The 14,781-nt window shown below is 46.8% G+C and overlaps 1 protein-coding gene across 1 annotated transcript in view; it reads left to right on the top strand.

Moving 5' to 3' along the window:
- Galnt10 (polypeptide N-acetylgalactosaminyltransferase 10) overlaps positions 1 to 14,781 on the top strand; it is a 137,627-nt gene that overhangs the window by 78,567 nt on the left and 44,279 nt on the right. Inside the window, exon 4 of the mRNA XM_051180629.1 lies at positions 6,833 to 6,999. Coding sequence (XP_051036586.1) covers positions 6,833 to 6,999 — 167 coding nt within the window. The remainder of the gene's footprint in view (positions 1 to 6,832; positions 7,000 to 14,781) is intronic.

Below are 14,781 nucleotides of genomic sequence, written 5' to 3'. Positions count from 1 at the left end.
AATCATAAATTATGAATCAGAAAGATGAAAGTGTTTTCAAGTACCTTAATGTAATGCAAAACTCAAGGGTGCAGGCGTACAGGCACTCAACTGTGAACATTGGTAGCCAGTCGAAACTTAGTAGGAGTGCAAAGTAGCAGGGAAGGTGACCTGTGATGATGAGAACAGCCTGACTCTGATACAGATGTGGCATTGGCAGGACACTTCAGCTGTGTTGTTTATAAAGTAGACATAGACGATATAGAAAGACTCAAACTCTAGAAATACTTTTTTTATTTTATGTGTATGAGTGTTTTTTGTTTGTTTGTTTGCTGCATGTATGTGTGTGTATACACCGGTGTGTGTGTGTATGTGTGTGTGTGAGAGAGAGAGAGAGAGAGAGGGAGACTGGTACCCTCAGAATACAGAAGGGGCTGTCAAATCCTTGGAACTGCAGTTACAGATTTATGAGCTGCCAAATGGGTCCTGGGAACTGAAGCTGGATCCTCTATAAGAGCAGCAAGTGCTCTTAACCACCTCCCAAACTCAAGAAATTAAACCAACTGTGGCTGAGATTAGAAATGCATAGATTTATGACAGAATAGCTATTGCAGGAGAAAATGTTAGTGAACTTGAAGACATCGCGAAAGAAACCGTCCAGAATGAAACATAACTGAAAACTCTATGAAGTCTGGGATAATTTTGAGTCATCTACTGTGAGTGTAATTGGAATCTGTGACAAAGAGAAGGAAAATAATGGCTTGAAGCGCTCCAAATTGGGTGGTAACAGTAAAGCTACATCCAAGAAACCCAGTGAGGAGGCTGGGAAGATGGTTCAGTGGGTAAAGCACTTGCCACGTAAGCATGAAGACCCGAGTTCGCATTCGAGAGCCAGCAAGAGACACGGTAGAATGGGTCTGTAATCTCAACGCTCACACAGTGAGGTGGAAACAGAGATGGAGGCAACAGAGTCCCTGGAGGCTTATGGGCTGTTAGCTTGGCATGGACAGCAGCAAGGAGACCCTGTCTCAAAACAAGGTGGAAGGTGAGAGTGGACACACAGAGTTGTTCCGGGTCCTCCTCATGTGCAGTATGGCATGCATATGCCTACATTCATGCACACGAAGAGCAAGTCATTGTCGGCAGCCACAGATGGGAACAAGGAACCCAAGCTAGGAGTCTGTGACCGGAAAGGAGAGTGGCTTGTGTTAGCAGGGAGCAGCAGAGAAGCCAGGACTGGCCCTTAGGATACCGTGAAGGTGGAGACAGCAAGATCTACCTAAGAGCTGCATGGAAGTGAGCAGAAGAGCAGAGTCAAGGATAATGTCAAGGTTCCTGCCCCCAGAGCAGCTGGAGAGGTGGGGTCGCCATTTACAGACAGGCAGGGAATGACCTCTGGAAGAGCAGGATTGGAGTAGGCATTCGGAATGAGATGTTACTAAATATGTAAATGTCCACAAAGTAGGCGAGTGCGTGGTGGTATTGTGAAGAATGGAAATGGGGTGTTTTTATTTCTTTTGAGTTGCGGTATTCAGATTGTGGTTTTAGCTCACCTTCTGTGAAGAGCAAGAGACAGCAGAGATCCAACAAGGTTGTGAGTCTCGAACTGACCCTAGACTGGCTGGTGTCAGGATACGTGGATGAAGTGCTGGTTAGTTGTTTAACTGTTAATCTGACACAGCCTAGAAACTGAGAAAACAGCCTCAACTGAGGAATTTTCTAGACCAAGTTAGCCTGTGAACACATTTTGGAGTGTGTGTGTGTGGGGGGGGGGGTCTTGATTGTTAATTGGGGTAGAAAAACCTGCCCATTGTGGAAGGTGCCATTCCCTGATTTGGGATTCTGAGTAGTCTTAAGAGTAGAGAATGCTAACAGAAAGCAAGCAGGCAGCACGAATGCATTGTTTCTTTCTGCTTTTGGCTACAGGTGTGATGTGGTTAGCTGCTTTGAGTCCCTCTCTCAACTTCCCCCTCAGAGATAGATTGCATATAACCTGGAGGGATAAGCCCTCTAGACCCTCAACTCTCAAAGGTTGCTTTGGGTCAAGGTGTTTTACCTCAGTGACAAAAATGAAGCCAGAGTAGTCCACCTTCAGGGTTTGCAGTTTGGCAAGAGCCCTACTCACCACCTCTGCCATACAGAGTTGGTTAGACCTTCTACAGACTAATGACACGCTTAGAAGTCACAATGCTGACTAGCAGACATCATCCTTTTCATCATGATTCGTGTAGTAAAGTGAGCTTGCTGGGCACCTTTAAACCAGAGTGCTCCAGGATCACCCAGGATGCAGAGTTCCGGTTGCAGGCAGAATGTAGGTATCCTGATGTGATAGGTGGTTACCGAGGCAGCTATGAGCTGGGAGCCCTGTGGGTAGAGAGGTCTGTGCACTGGGAAAAGAAATCCAGGTCCTTCTGCAGCACCTCTACTTTCCCAGGAGACTTTACCAGCTCTCCTCTAAAATTAAACTACTTCCTTCTGAACCACGGAGTGTTGATTTTTTTTTTTTTTTTAAGATAGCAGTTATTGATCCATTGGACCCAATATCAAGATTTAAAGACTCAAGAACCTTGAAGTAAAATGGCAGCCAATAATACAGTTTCTTCAGGTGACTTTTATTTCCTCTGGTTTGTAAGCTAGATTTCAGTAGGCTCAGCCTGTGGGTTGAAAATCAGAGAGATTGATAGCTTGCAAACAAAAATGGCTGCCTGTCAGCTAAAACTCAAACAAGCATGCATCACCCACAACACATGCTAGCTAAAAAACACCCACAGCCATGCCAGCCGAGGGATGGTCAGTGTATGTGAGTTTGGATTTTTTTTTTTTATTGTTGTTGCTTTGTTGTTCTTATAAACAGATGCATTTTTTTGAATCTCCTAGAAACAGACGCAACATCCATCTTTAAAAAAAAAAAAAAGCCCCCATTTATTGTGTGCTTATCCATTTCTTGGTGTGCTGGACACTGGATGGGGCACTTCCCAGTTACAGTGTGATTCCAGCTCCCCCCCCCCCCAGCATGATTTTATGGAGGTCTCCCACTACATCACCTGGACTGACTCTTAGGAGAGCCCTTGGCTAAAGTCAACATAGCCAGTAGAAAGTGGGTCAAAGCACGTGACTCTTTACCCCTGCATTCTCCTGTGGACAGGGGTCCATGTCTCACAAAGGAGGAGGGAGAGACTTCAGTATGTTATTCCTTGGTAGGGGAAGGTCCTTGGACTAGCACTTCAAATAGATTTTACTAGATAAATCCAGCAAACATGACCAACATAATTTCCACTTGTATTTCATACTCAACACTGAAAATGGTACACACCTATCCAGGAACAGAGAGTTGGAATCCAGTGGGACTGGTCAGAGAGATGAGTGGAATCATAAGTGATGTTGATATTGAAAGAGTTTAAAGAGAAGGAAAGATGAATAATTATCATCTATCCTAGTCGGCATTACCTATCAACCTCATGCAACCTCACCGGAAAAGTGATTCTCAATTAAGTAGCCATCTTCATCAGGTTGGTCTGTGGGCAGGTCTTGACTGTTAATTGATGTAGGGGGCTCCAGCCCACTACGGGCATCATCATCATTCCTTGGGCATGTGGTTCTGAGCTGTATCAGAAAGCTAGCTAAGCATGAGCCTATGAGCAAGCCAGCAAGCAACATTGCTCCATGATTTGTGCATAAATTCCTGCCCAGACTTTGCTCAATGATGGACAGACTAAATAAAATCCTCTCTTTACCTAAGTTGCTTTTGATCATGGCGTTTATCGTGCCAACATAATGAAAGTAGCGCTCCACCCCTCTCCCTTCCTTAAGGTGGCATGGGGAAATGTGGTGACAAGCTAGGCAGCCTAGTTTAGAAACACAACAGAGTGCCCTCCTCGTGGCAAGTTCTCCTCTCCACATTTGGATTGAGATGGGAGGAGGGACGGCAGTCATCTGTCCCACCTCCCCACATGCTCAGATCCAAGCTCTGCCCAAGCAGGGAGCATAAACGTTCAGTCTTTGCTCATAGTATATATAGACATGTGAGTTTAGTGTTCTGCTTGATTTCACAACAATGTGGTCTAACTATTTTATTCTACACGTAGCTTCTTTCATTTTATGTGTTATGTTCATGTGTGTCAGCCACTTTCCATAGGTGTGTCATGTTCCTCAGGAAATAGTCTATTTGTCCACTTCTCTGTAGACAGGTGTGCCATACTGGTACTTTCCAGTTCTTTGCTTCTGGAGACACCATGGCAGAACATCCTGGAACTTTGCATCTCGGCTTGTTTGTCTTCCCTCCTTTCATAAATCATCAAGTGTCTAGGGGTAAAGTCCATTTTGTCCTAGCAGCTGCACCATGACATTCCTTAGGAACCACAGTCATTAGCAGAGAAAGGAGGATCATCGTGAGTTTTAAACCAACTTTAGGCTGGGATAGCAACACCCTGTCTCAAAAAGAAGAAACAATTATTTATGACCTGAACGAAGAAGTTTCTAGAACATCGGTTCATACAGGTAAGGAAAAAACAAAAAAACAAAAACCCAGCACAAGCCAGTACACAGGGAGGCAGAGACAGGCGAGTCTCTGTGAGTTTGAGGTCAGCCCGCTGTACAGAGTGAGTTCCAGGACAGTCAGGGCTGTTACACAGAGAAACCCTGTCTGGTTGAGACTACCTGCACCTGAAGTCTGGGGTAAGCAAGCCAAGAATGTAAATCTATGGATGCCTGATTAGGCTGAGGCCCGTAACTAAGTGGCAATAAACTTTGACTAAGTGGCAATAAACTTTGTTCCTCTGGCTGTGTCTTGAGCAGGTGCTTGTGGCTGGCTCTCAGCAAAGCGGCTGTGAATGTGAAAGGGCTTCATAAAGAACTTAGCTTTGGCCCTTTTGTCCCACACATCTTCACACTCCCCTGACTCCAGCCGGCTGTGGCCTGCTGTTTGCTGTCTAGGGATTGGCCGCTGTTGTGTTGGTTTTCTGTTTGTGTTTGACACTGGGTTTCTGCATAGCTAGTGCTGGCCTTGGGCTCCCAGCCTTCCACACTCAGCTTCAGTGCTGGAAGGACAGGTACACAGCACCACACTCAGCTCTAACCAAGTGCATGAAAGAGAGAGCTGTCTCATCCCTGGACAGAGGTAGAGAAGGGCTGGGAGTGCCTGCTTCGGCAGGAGACTGAGCATGTGCGTGCCCAGAGAGTGCAAGCTGAGCACGAGGCATGCAGTGCGTTCATTTCTCACTGCTCTTGACTGTGTGCACCTTGCGACCCGATGTTTAAGTGGCTTCCCCGATATGATGCACTGTAACCTGGAATTGTGATTGAAATGAGCCCCCTTTTCTCCACAGTTGATTTTTGTCGAGGTGTTTTATTATCATAACAGAAATGAAACTTGGAAAAGGCCACACAAGAACAATCTGCCAGACTTGTTTCTCAGGTCACAGTTTTGGTGGGTCCCTGAGGTTGTATATTAAAAAAAGCTGGGGAAGCAGGGACCTGGGTGTCACCTCTTAGGAGATGACATTGTGCTGGGATGAGAGGACTTGAAAAACCACCAGCCTCATAGTGGGTACATTTGGGGGTACATTATAAAGGAGGGAGATAGGGAAGCACTCTTGAATAGTGTCCCGCATCCCAGACATTCTTTCTTCCCTCAGGTTCCCTTCTCTCTCGGATCTGGAGTGTGCCATCCCCTAGTGCGCAGACACTGAGATAGGACTCTGTTTCCTCAGGAAAAAAAAAAATATGTAATAATATTGCTACCAGTATTGTTGGAATTGTTGCATATTATAGAACAAAAAGCAAATGCATAATTATGTTAAGAAGCTAGGTAGGATTTGTTTGTTTTAGTTATACATGTGAGTGCCTATGTGTTTGTATGTGGACCACATATATGCCTGGTGCCTGAAAAGGCCAGAAGAGGGTGTTGGAACCCATCTGGAGCTGGAGTTGCAAGATATTGTGAGCCACCTGATGTGGATACTGGCAACTAAACCCAGGTCCTCTGAAAGAACAGCAAATGCTTCCAACTGCTGAGCCATCTCTCCAGTCCCAATAGCCTAGCATTTAGAAACTAAATGCAACATGGAAGGCCAAAGGTATTGTGAGAAAACTATAGGTCAGTCTTCCTAATGAGAATAGGTGCAAAACTCCTCAACAAAATAACCAGTAAATAAAGTATTCAACATTATATAAGGATAATGTACTGTGGCCAGCTAGCCTATCCCAGAAATGCAAGGTTGGTTTAATATAGGCTCACCAATTAATCTGATACACCATACTAATGCAACAAACGACAAATGTCAGCGATGCAAGGGGAAAAGCACTTGACAAAATCCAAAACTTTAGGGAGCTTGAGACATTCCACAGACTAAGAATATGAGGAACTTCTTGCCAAATGGCACCAATAGGAAACTACATTGCTTAGGGATGAAAGGTCCCTCCACATGCCCTAGCCACTTCTACCCAATCTTGCTTTACAATCTCTAAGCAAGACAATCAGACAAGAAAATAAGTAAATAAATTAATGAATAGCTTCTAGGTTAGAAATTAAGTAAAATTGGCTATTTGTAAATGACACCCTCTGTCTCTCTCTCTCTCTCTCTCTCTCTCTCTCTCGTGTGTGTGTGTATGTGTGTGTGTGTGTGTGTGTGTGTGTGTGTGTAAACTTCATACAAACACACGGGTCTTTTACACAGGTCCCAGTCAACTAGCAGTGGAAGTAGGGCTAAGAAGAATAAAGTCTCTCCTACCCTAATGGCTGGAGAGGATGTGGGACTCCCATTTAGCCTGATGCTGCATCTGCGTTCTTGCCACGATGTGAAAGCTGAATGGTGGGTGACTGGATAATGCCTATCTTCTCTGTGTCTCCCTCCAGCTGCAACAGCAAGCACTACCTGGAGACACTCCCCAACACCAGCATCATCATCCCTTTCCACAACGAAGGCTGGTCCTCACTGCTCCGCACTGTTCACAGTGTGCTCAACCGCTCACCCCCAGAACTGGTGGCGGAGATCGTGTTGGTCGATGACTTCAGTGATCGAGGTAGGCCCTGCCCACCCTGGCTCTGCTTCTTGAGCTCCATGCTTACAAAGGGGTGCTACCCACAAAAGAGTTCTCCAGCAGTATGAAATATGACTCCTTATTTACTCCACAGACCTTGTATCTTACACGCAATCCCATTTCATGTTCACAACATCCCAGCAAGCAGATCCTATTGTAATCCCCTTTTGTTGGTTTGGAAATGCATTAAACTGTGAAGAATAGACAATCGGATGAGCAATAGCTGGCATAAGCCATGGATCAGTTCACTCCCCTGTGTACCTATTCACAGAACTGGTACATCTTGCATTTGGGGGCTGTCCAAGTTTGCTTTCCATTGCTGTCATAAACTCCATGACCCAAAGCAACTTGAAGGAGGAAAGCATTTGCTTTTATGTTCACAGTTTATCATTGATGAGGAAAGTCAAGTCTGAAGGTTAAGCCAGAAATGAAGCAGAAACTGTGGAGGAGCACTGCTTACTGCTTCATCCCTAACTTCTGCTTAACTAGCTTCCTTATACAGTCCAGGCCCACCTGCCTAGGGACAGCACCACCCACAGTGGGTCAGACCCTCCTAACAGCAGTTAGCAATGAAGACAGTTCCCTACGGACAGGCACACAGGCTAGTCTCATCAAGCAAGTCAACTGAGGCTCCCTTGTCTCAGGTGACTCTAGGTTATGTCAAGTTGGCAGTAAAAACTGACCAAAATAGGGGCTGTAGTTTAAGGGGGTAAAAAAAAAAAAAGAAGAAATTAAGTCGTTCAATACTTCTTCCCCTTCCTCCTGGCCATGAAATGACTGCTGAACTGGTGTAAGTTCTGGGTAAAAACTCAGCCTCCTCCTGTCAAGCTTATCTTCTTTTTCTAGAAGGTTTTCCAGAACCTTGTGGCCAGAACGCTAGAATTTGGTCCTTCTATCTGTGTGGGAGGCTAGGAGCATGAGGCCTTTGTGTCTGTGGTAGAGGAAGGAGGAGGTTGCAGGCGTGGAATGAGGGTGTCAAGCCAGCCAGCCTGTGGCACTTACCACGGCACAGTGCAGGCACGGAACGGTGCCTCCAAGCACATGACCTTGTCTATATGCAGAGCGTCTTCACTATGTATCTCATTCGGGGCTTGAAGGAACACAGAGGTGTGGCCACAAACGAAATCCAAGACAGACTGCCTTCCAGCTCATGGCCTCCCACTCCGAGGCCGCCCAGTAAGGTCTGTGAGCCTGTGATGGCAGTGGGAGGCCTTCCTCCTTATACAGCTCTTAGCTGCAAACCTGGAAGCAGTTAGCCTCTGACCTTGCCCCTGACTCCCACTTTTTCTATGACCTTAGCCTGGCGCCTGACCCTGTATTGTGCTTCCAGTCCCTCACGTGTGAAAAGGAATTGTTAAGACCGACTTCCCTCTGGGAGCCCTGACTGTTAAATGAGTTGCTAGATAGTAGGCAGTAAAGTGCTTGGGCTATGTGTCACCCAGGGAAAATAAAAAAATAAGCCCATTGCTGCTGGCTGTTACTGCTGTTTCTTGCTATTATTTATGACTGCTTTGCAGTGGAATAGCCTCTGTCCCCTCTCTCCTGCCCTCCTCAGCCTCCTATCTCAACCTCTTTCTCTGGCTTGGCCTTGCTACGCTCAGGTCAGAGACTCCCATTAGACAACACAAAGTTGTGTGTGGCTTGAGGGAGCAAATGACCCTCCACTGGGGTAAATGTTCTTCCCAGCTTTCCTAATAGATGTATTCTGAGGCCTCACCCACTCTCATGGTCCCCAGCTTGTGCACCTGCAACAGCAGAGTCCATAGGAGACTCCATCTCTCCCGGGGCCCGCGATCCCTTTACAATGGCTCCTCCGTGGTCGTCCTCAGTGGCTCCACTGTTGGAGCATCCTAGGGGATCACACTGGTGGGTTTCCTGTGACATGTGCACTTGTCCATCTATTCCTCCGCTTCCCTACTTTTGTATGCTATCTTTTCTGAAGAGCTCAGCTGTGAGTGTAGCCCTGTAGCTGCCTAGAGCGTTGACATGCTGAGGTGACAGCCTTGGGGTGAGTCCCTTTCTTCGAAGTAAGACTTTGGTCACACAGATGGGGAAACAGAGCCGCAGCAGATGCTCTAAGTGGCACAATATGCTCACCTGTCCCCTACCAGCCTGCCCGAAGAGTAGGCAGATGACATTTGACAGGGAGCTGAGTCTCTCTGGGTCTAAGAATCCCAGATCTGCATTAATGGTCACTTGTTGTCACTACAGTGCTCACAGGCTTGCAGGTTCTTTCATCTGTTCCCCGTCTCTGTGACCACATACACCAGCTTGCAGGCTTGCCTCTCCATCCCCGTCACTGGCCACGTGCACTGGCTTGCAGGTTTTCTTATCCATGTGTGATGTCGATGTGGCCACACACACTAGCGTACAGGCTCTCCTATCCATCCCTCGTGTCACCGTGACCACCTGCTCTGGCTTACAGGCTCTCTTCTCCTGTAGCGTCTCTGACGTTGTGAGCACTTTCCCTCATTCTCAACAGAGAGGATTGCTAAGACTCCGGCACTTTCTGAATATCAATTAGCTTGTAATGAAGGAAATCTGTAAACCTTCGGGGAATGTCTGGCAAAAACACAGGGTGCAAGAATTGATGTATTTATGGGACGTTTTGTGCATCTTTAAGAAAGCAAAAGCTAGGGTTTATGAATCAAGCACTATATAAATGATGTCCTGGGAAAGAAAAGAATTGGGTAAATCTGTTCAGAGTGCGTCTGAAGCATCAAGAGCTCCGGTGTGTGGGAAAGGATTGTTCCTGTCCTGGAAAATAGCTGCATTATATTTTCAGAAAGTGACACCTTCACTGAGGCGGTGAGCCGTCTGCATTTTAAAAATTTGCACAGCGGGTGCATTCAGCTGTGCATTTTCTCCCAGTTTTCTGTAAGGTGTGTGTGTGTGTGTGTGTGTGTGTGTGTGTGTGTGTGTGTGTGTGTGTTTCCGCGTGCGCACATGTGCACACGCATACACATACCTATGTGTAAAGCCATAGACAGTCTCAGATACCATTTGTTTTAGTTTCATTCTGTTGCTATGATACAACACCATGACCAAAGCTTCTTTGGGGGGAAGGTTTTATTTAGCTCACAATCCCAGGTGACAGCCCATCGCTACAGAGAAGTCATGGTGGCAGGAACTTGAGACATCTGGTCACATCATATCCAAGAGCAGAGAAAGATGAATACATGTGTGCCTGTTTGCTTGCTTGTGATCAGCTTGGTGTTTCCACTCTTAGATAATTCACAACCCCCTGTTTAGGGAGTGGTGCCACCCATAGTAGGCTGGGTCTTCCCATCAATTAACTTAAGTAAGACAGTCCCTGGCTTAGACATGTCCACAGGCCAGCCCAATGTAGGAGTTCCTCACTGAAGCCCTCTTCTCAAGTGATTCTCTGCTGCATCTTGTTAGCCATTGTTTACATTTATTATATTTTGTTTATCGTGTATATGAGCATGGGTATCAGTTTGGGCGCAGGACAACTTGCGTGCATCATTTCTCTCCTTCCACCATGTATGTCCCAGGGATGAGGTTGTCAGGCTTTTGTTGCAAGCAACTTTACACACCGAGCCATCTCACCATCCTGAGTAAAGCTAACCTTCACGTCACTACTCAGGAGCCCTCTGCCTTATGTGTTGCTTTTTGTTTGTTTGCTTTTGAGACAGAGCCTCAAAGTGCCCTGGTGCTTGCCATCCAGCTGTCCAGTGAGCTGCAGGGCTCACCCTCACCAGCTCTGAGGTTACAAGCGTGTACCACCATGTCCAACTTTCTACATAGGCCGGGTCCTCGTGCTTCTACGGCAAGCACTTGACTGACTGAACCAGCTCCCCTGACTCTGAAACGAGTCTTTAAACTGTTTCGGTGTTTCACTAAAAGTGTAATGAGAGGGGAATGAAGCTGGATGGAGCAGGACATCTGAGTTTCTTGCAAGAAGAGAGAGGGCATGTCAGTCTGTCTGCAGGTGACTGCTGGGCCACTCTTGTCAACTGAAAGCTGGTGGAAGTGATTTTGATCCAGGGTTGAGAGTGAGAGAGCATTTAAGGTGAAAATAAAAGTAAAGGATTCCTTGCTATGCAACTTGATCTAGCAGAAACCTGCTGAGTATCACTTACTGCGCTCACTAAATGGGAAGCATACAGAGGAAAACAAACAATAACACCGAGAGAGCTCCGTCTGTATACTACGTGCTGTTGTGATCGTATGGTTTGGGTGAGAACTGTCCTCCACAGGCTCGTGTGTTTGAACACTCGGTCCCCAATTGGTGGTGCCATCTGTGCAAGTTGGGGAACCTTTAGGAAGTAGAGCCTTGCCAAAAGAGGTAGGTCAGTGTCTGCCCCTCAGGGTATAGCCTGGTCCCCCTTCCTGTCACTCACTGCTTCTGTGTCCCTGCAGATTCAGTGAGGCCCAGCCACATGCTCCCAATGCTTTAGTCTCTGCTATGCTATCCCAGCCATAATGGACTTCCTCAAACTGTGTGTGAGCTGAAATAAAGCTTTCTTCACCAGTGGTTTCGTGTCAAATACTTGGTCACAGCAGAGAAAAGTAACTAATACAAGTCATTTAAGCACATCATAGCTAGTTGACAGGAAGCCTCTTCTAGTTAGCATCCACCCAAAGGGAAAATTTATATAGTTAGCATCACCCCAAAGTGTAAGAAATTTACACTCCTACTCTGCCCCTGCATATCACCTCCTAATAAAACAGCAAAAACTCTTAGGTTAAAAATTCAAAGTATTCAGTCATGACATTTGATCTTTATCCATATATCTAAAAGAGATGGTCTCCTATTCTCATTTATCATAAACATTAATTCAGACCCTTTAAATAATATTGTTTATAATTGGTTAAGGAAGGGCATTGGCCAAAAATAGTTATTAACTACTACCAGCACCAACACACACATGCATAAGCATGCACATGTATACATACAGGCATATGCATGCACACACTAATATTGACACACAAAGACATACACGCATTGACACAAACATGCATATGAATGCATGTGCACATACACACACACACCAGTGCCAATTCATACAGACATATACACAGGCATGCACATATACACAGAAACACTAGCCAACACCAACACATAATGATATGCACACTGACACACATGCATAAGCACACAGGCATGGGCACACAGACACAGATGCATACACCTGGCAGCCTCCAGATGTGGCCATGGCTCACAGAGTCTACAAGAACTCTTCCTGCTTTTCTCAGACTCCAGGCCTGTCTTCTCAGGCATCCACCACTCCAGAGCCCATGTTGGTTTGATCTGAACCCAGAAGCACCTTTGAAGCTGTTACTATCCAGCTTAAAATGCCACTGGTTCTCATGACTCCAGATAGGCACAGCTCCACAGCGCTGAAGATTAGGGAGGCCTAATCCACACATTTCTGTGTCTTTATTCTGAGATCTGAAAGAAGAAAACAGTATCCAGTACTCTCCAACCTTGGAAGCTTAATTTCTCTTTTCCTCTTACTTTCCTACCTCAAATCAATACATTTTATGAACATGTAATTTTTACATCATTACAGAGAACAAAGGGCCGGGCATGTGTTGAGGCCTCCTATAAGTATTAACAGATGTGTGCTGCTTAGCCTTGAGAAGCCTGCGCACTGAATTCCTTCCAGAACATTTTTTGATCCCACAGTGATTGTTAAAAATTAATTGTATTCATTTGCTTCACTTCTTAGAGATGCACACATTATTTGTGAGTGAGTAGGAACTCTAGGGTAGCTGCTAACCTCTTCCTGTCTGCTGTTGGCTCTCTGCCTCTGAGCCCACTCATGAGGGGGTTTCCTGGGCATTGTAAAAGGCTGCAGTGAGGGGAACACCACAGGAGAGTGGGAAGCTCTGCTGTCTGCCAAACCTGCTCAGACAGATTCCCTCCCTGCATGCTGTCAGAATGTGGGCTGGAATGTTCTCCATCTGAACTGCTGTCTAGCCTCTCTTTCATAAACTCCAGCCAACAATCACTTTGCTGGGCCCTGACCTTTCCCAGCCAACACACTGCAGCTGCTCTGGGACAGCCCTGTGACACAGAAGTGGGGGAGATTGACCCATGAGCAGGCCTTTCTGAGAAGAGGCCATTGCAAGTGGATACTAGCTCCAGTCCTGCTCCTCCTTAGGCTTGGGGAATAGGAATAGGGAATAGGCTGGGGATGGTAGAGCACTTGCCTAACATGTTCTAGGCCCTGGCTTCATTCTTCTAACACACACACACACACACACACAGAGAGAGAGAGAGAGAGAGAGAGAGAGAGAGAGAGAGAGAGAGAGAGAGAGAGAGAAGGAAGCAGAGTCAGGTAGTGAGCCTGTCCTCCCTCATAACTCTCCCTTGCATGCCAACCAGCCTGTTGTGAATCCAGTGTGCTTTAGGCCAGTGTACTACATCCTGTCCGCATACCCAGAGCACATGCCTTCTTTTCTTGTGCAAGCCTTTAGGAGTGGAGTTTCCATCACTCTCACTTTCCCTTTTATGGTAGAGAGAGTTGGTGTTCCTAGCCAGCATTCAGGGAATGGTCATCATCAGGCTGTCACTGTTACAGTGAGGCTGTGCTATTACTGTTAACTGGGGCACACTTGCCTAGGCTACTCCAGAGGGGCTAGGAGTGTGGCTCAGTGGTAGAGCACCTGCCTAGAAGTCCCCAGCCAGGGGTGGGAAAATGAATCAGTGACCTAGAATTCTACAGTGAGGGGCTGGGGGGGCAGGGAGTGTGACTCGGTGTAGAGATCCCCTGCCTAGAATTCCCCAGTGAGGGACTGGGGGTGTGACTTGGTGTAGAGAACCCCTGGCTAGAGTTCCCCAGTGAGGGGCTGGGGGTGTGGCTCAGAGTAGAGATCCCCTGGCTAGAATACCCCAGTGAGAGAATGGGGATGTATCTGGTGTACAGATCCCCTGCTTAGAATCCCCCAGAAGGGGCTGGGGGTGTGGCTCAATGATAGAGGGCCTTGCTTTAGTATATACAAGGTCCTTGGTTTCAGTCTCAAACATTCCAGATGAAGTGAAGCTCTCAGACTTGTGGGAAACCCTGATATGCAGGTATGCCGAGGCCACTGAGGGCACCTTGTAGCGTATTTGGAGGGTGTGGGCATGGAAAGTATGAGAGATCGCCTAACATGAGTCCCTTGAAGGCGGGGGAGGTCCGCCTGCAGGCTCATCAAACCTTGTTTTTCCAGGAAGCCTTGTTGTAAATCATCACTTTCCTACAGCAGGCCAGGATTTATGGTCCCACATGTCATTCCAACCACTATTCATTAATCCTGAGATCTCACTTAAATTATTAAACTGTCCTGTTCCGGTTGTGAGGGTTCTAATTATGTCCTCAAGAGGCTATCATTATCCGGGTCGTCTGCCACACTCCACAGGCACTGCTCTGTCCTATCCTGGTGTCATCACCTCGCCCTCCCCCCAAGTCAGGACTCAGCTGTGTCATAGGACGAGACCTTAGCCAAAGGGTCAGGAGGCAGGGCGTAGACATTGGCATGCAGGAAATCACGTAGGAAATGAGTGTGTCGAGTAGATTCCCAGGCCACACCTCTCTACACTGTGTCTGGGTAGAACCAGGGAGCTGCATCATAGCCACCTTTTCTGGGGATGTTGACAGGGGGAGTCCTGGGACACAGAGCTGAGAAATTCGTCCTTAGATATCAGGGCTGCTGAGGCCTCTTGCGAACAACTAATGGGAAAACCAGAAACGGGCATGAGACCTGTCTTAGTCACTGTTCTATTGCTGTGAAGAGGCACTGTGACCATGGCAA

The sequence above is a fragment of the Phodopus roborovskii genome, unplaced genomic scaffold (assembly GCF_943737965.1).
Source record: "Phodopus roborovskii unplaced genomic scaffold, PHOROB, whole genome shotgun sequence".
NCBI lineage: Eukaryota > Metazoa > Chordata > Mammalia > Rodentia > Cricetidae > Phodopus > Phodopus roborovskii.
This window is presented reverse-complemented; position numbering and strand designations above follow the sequence as displayed.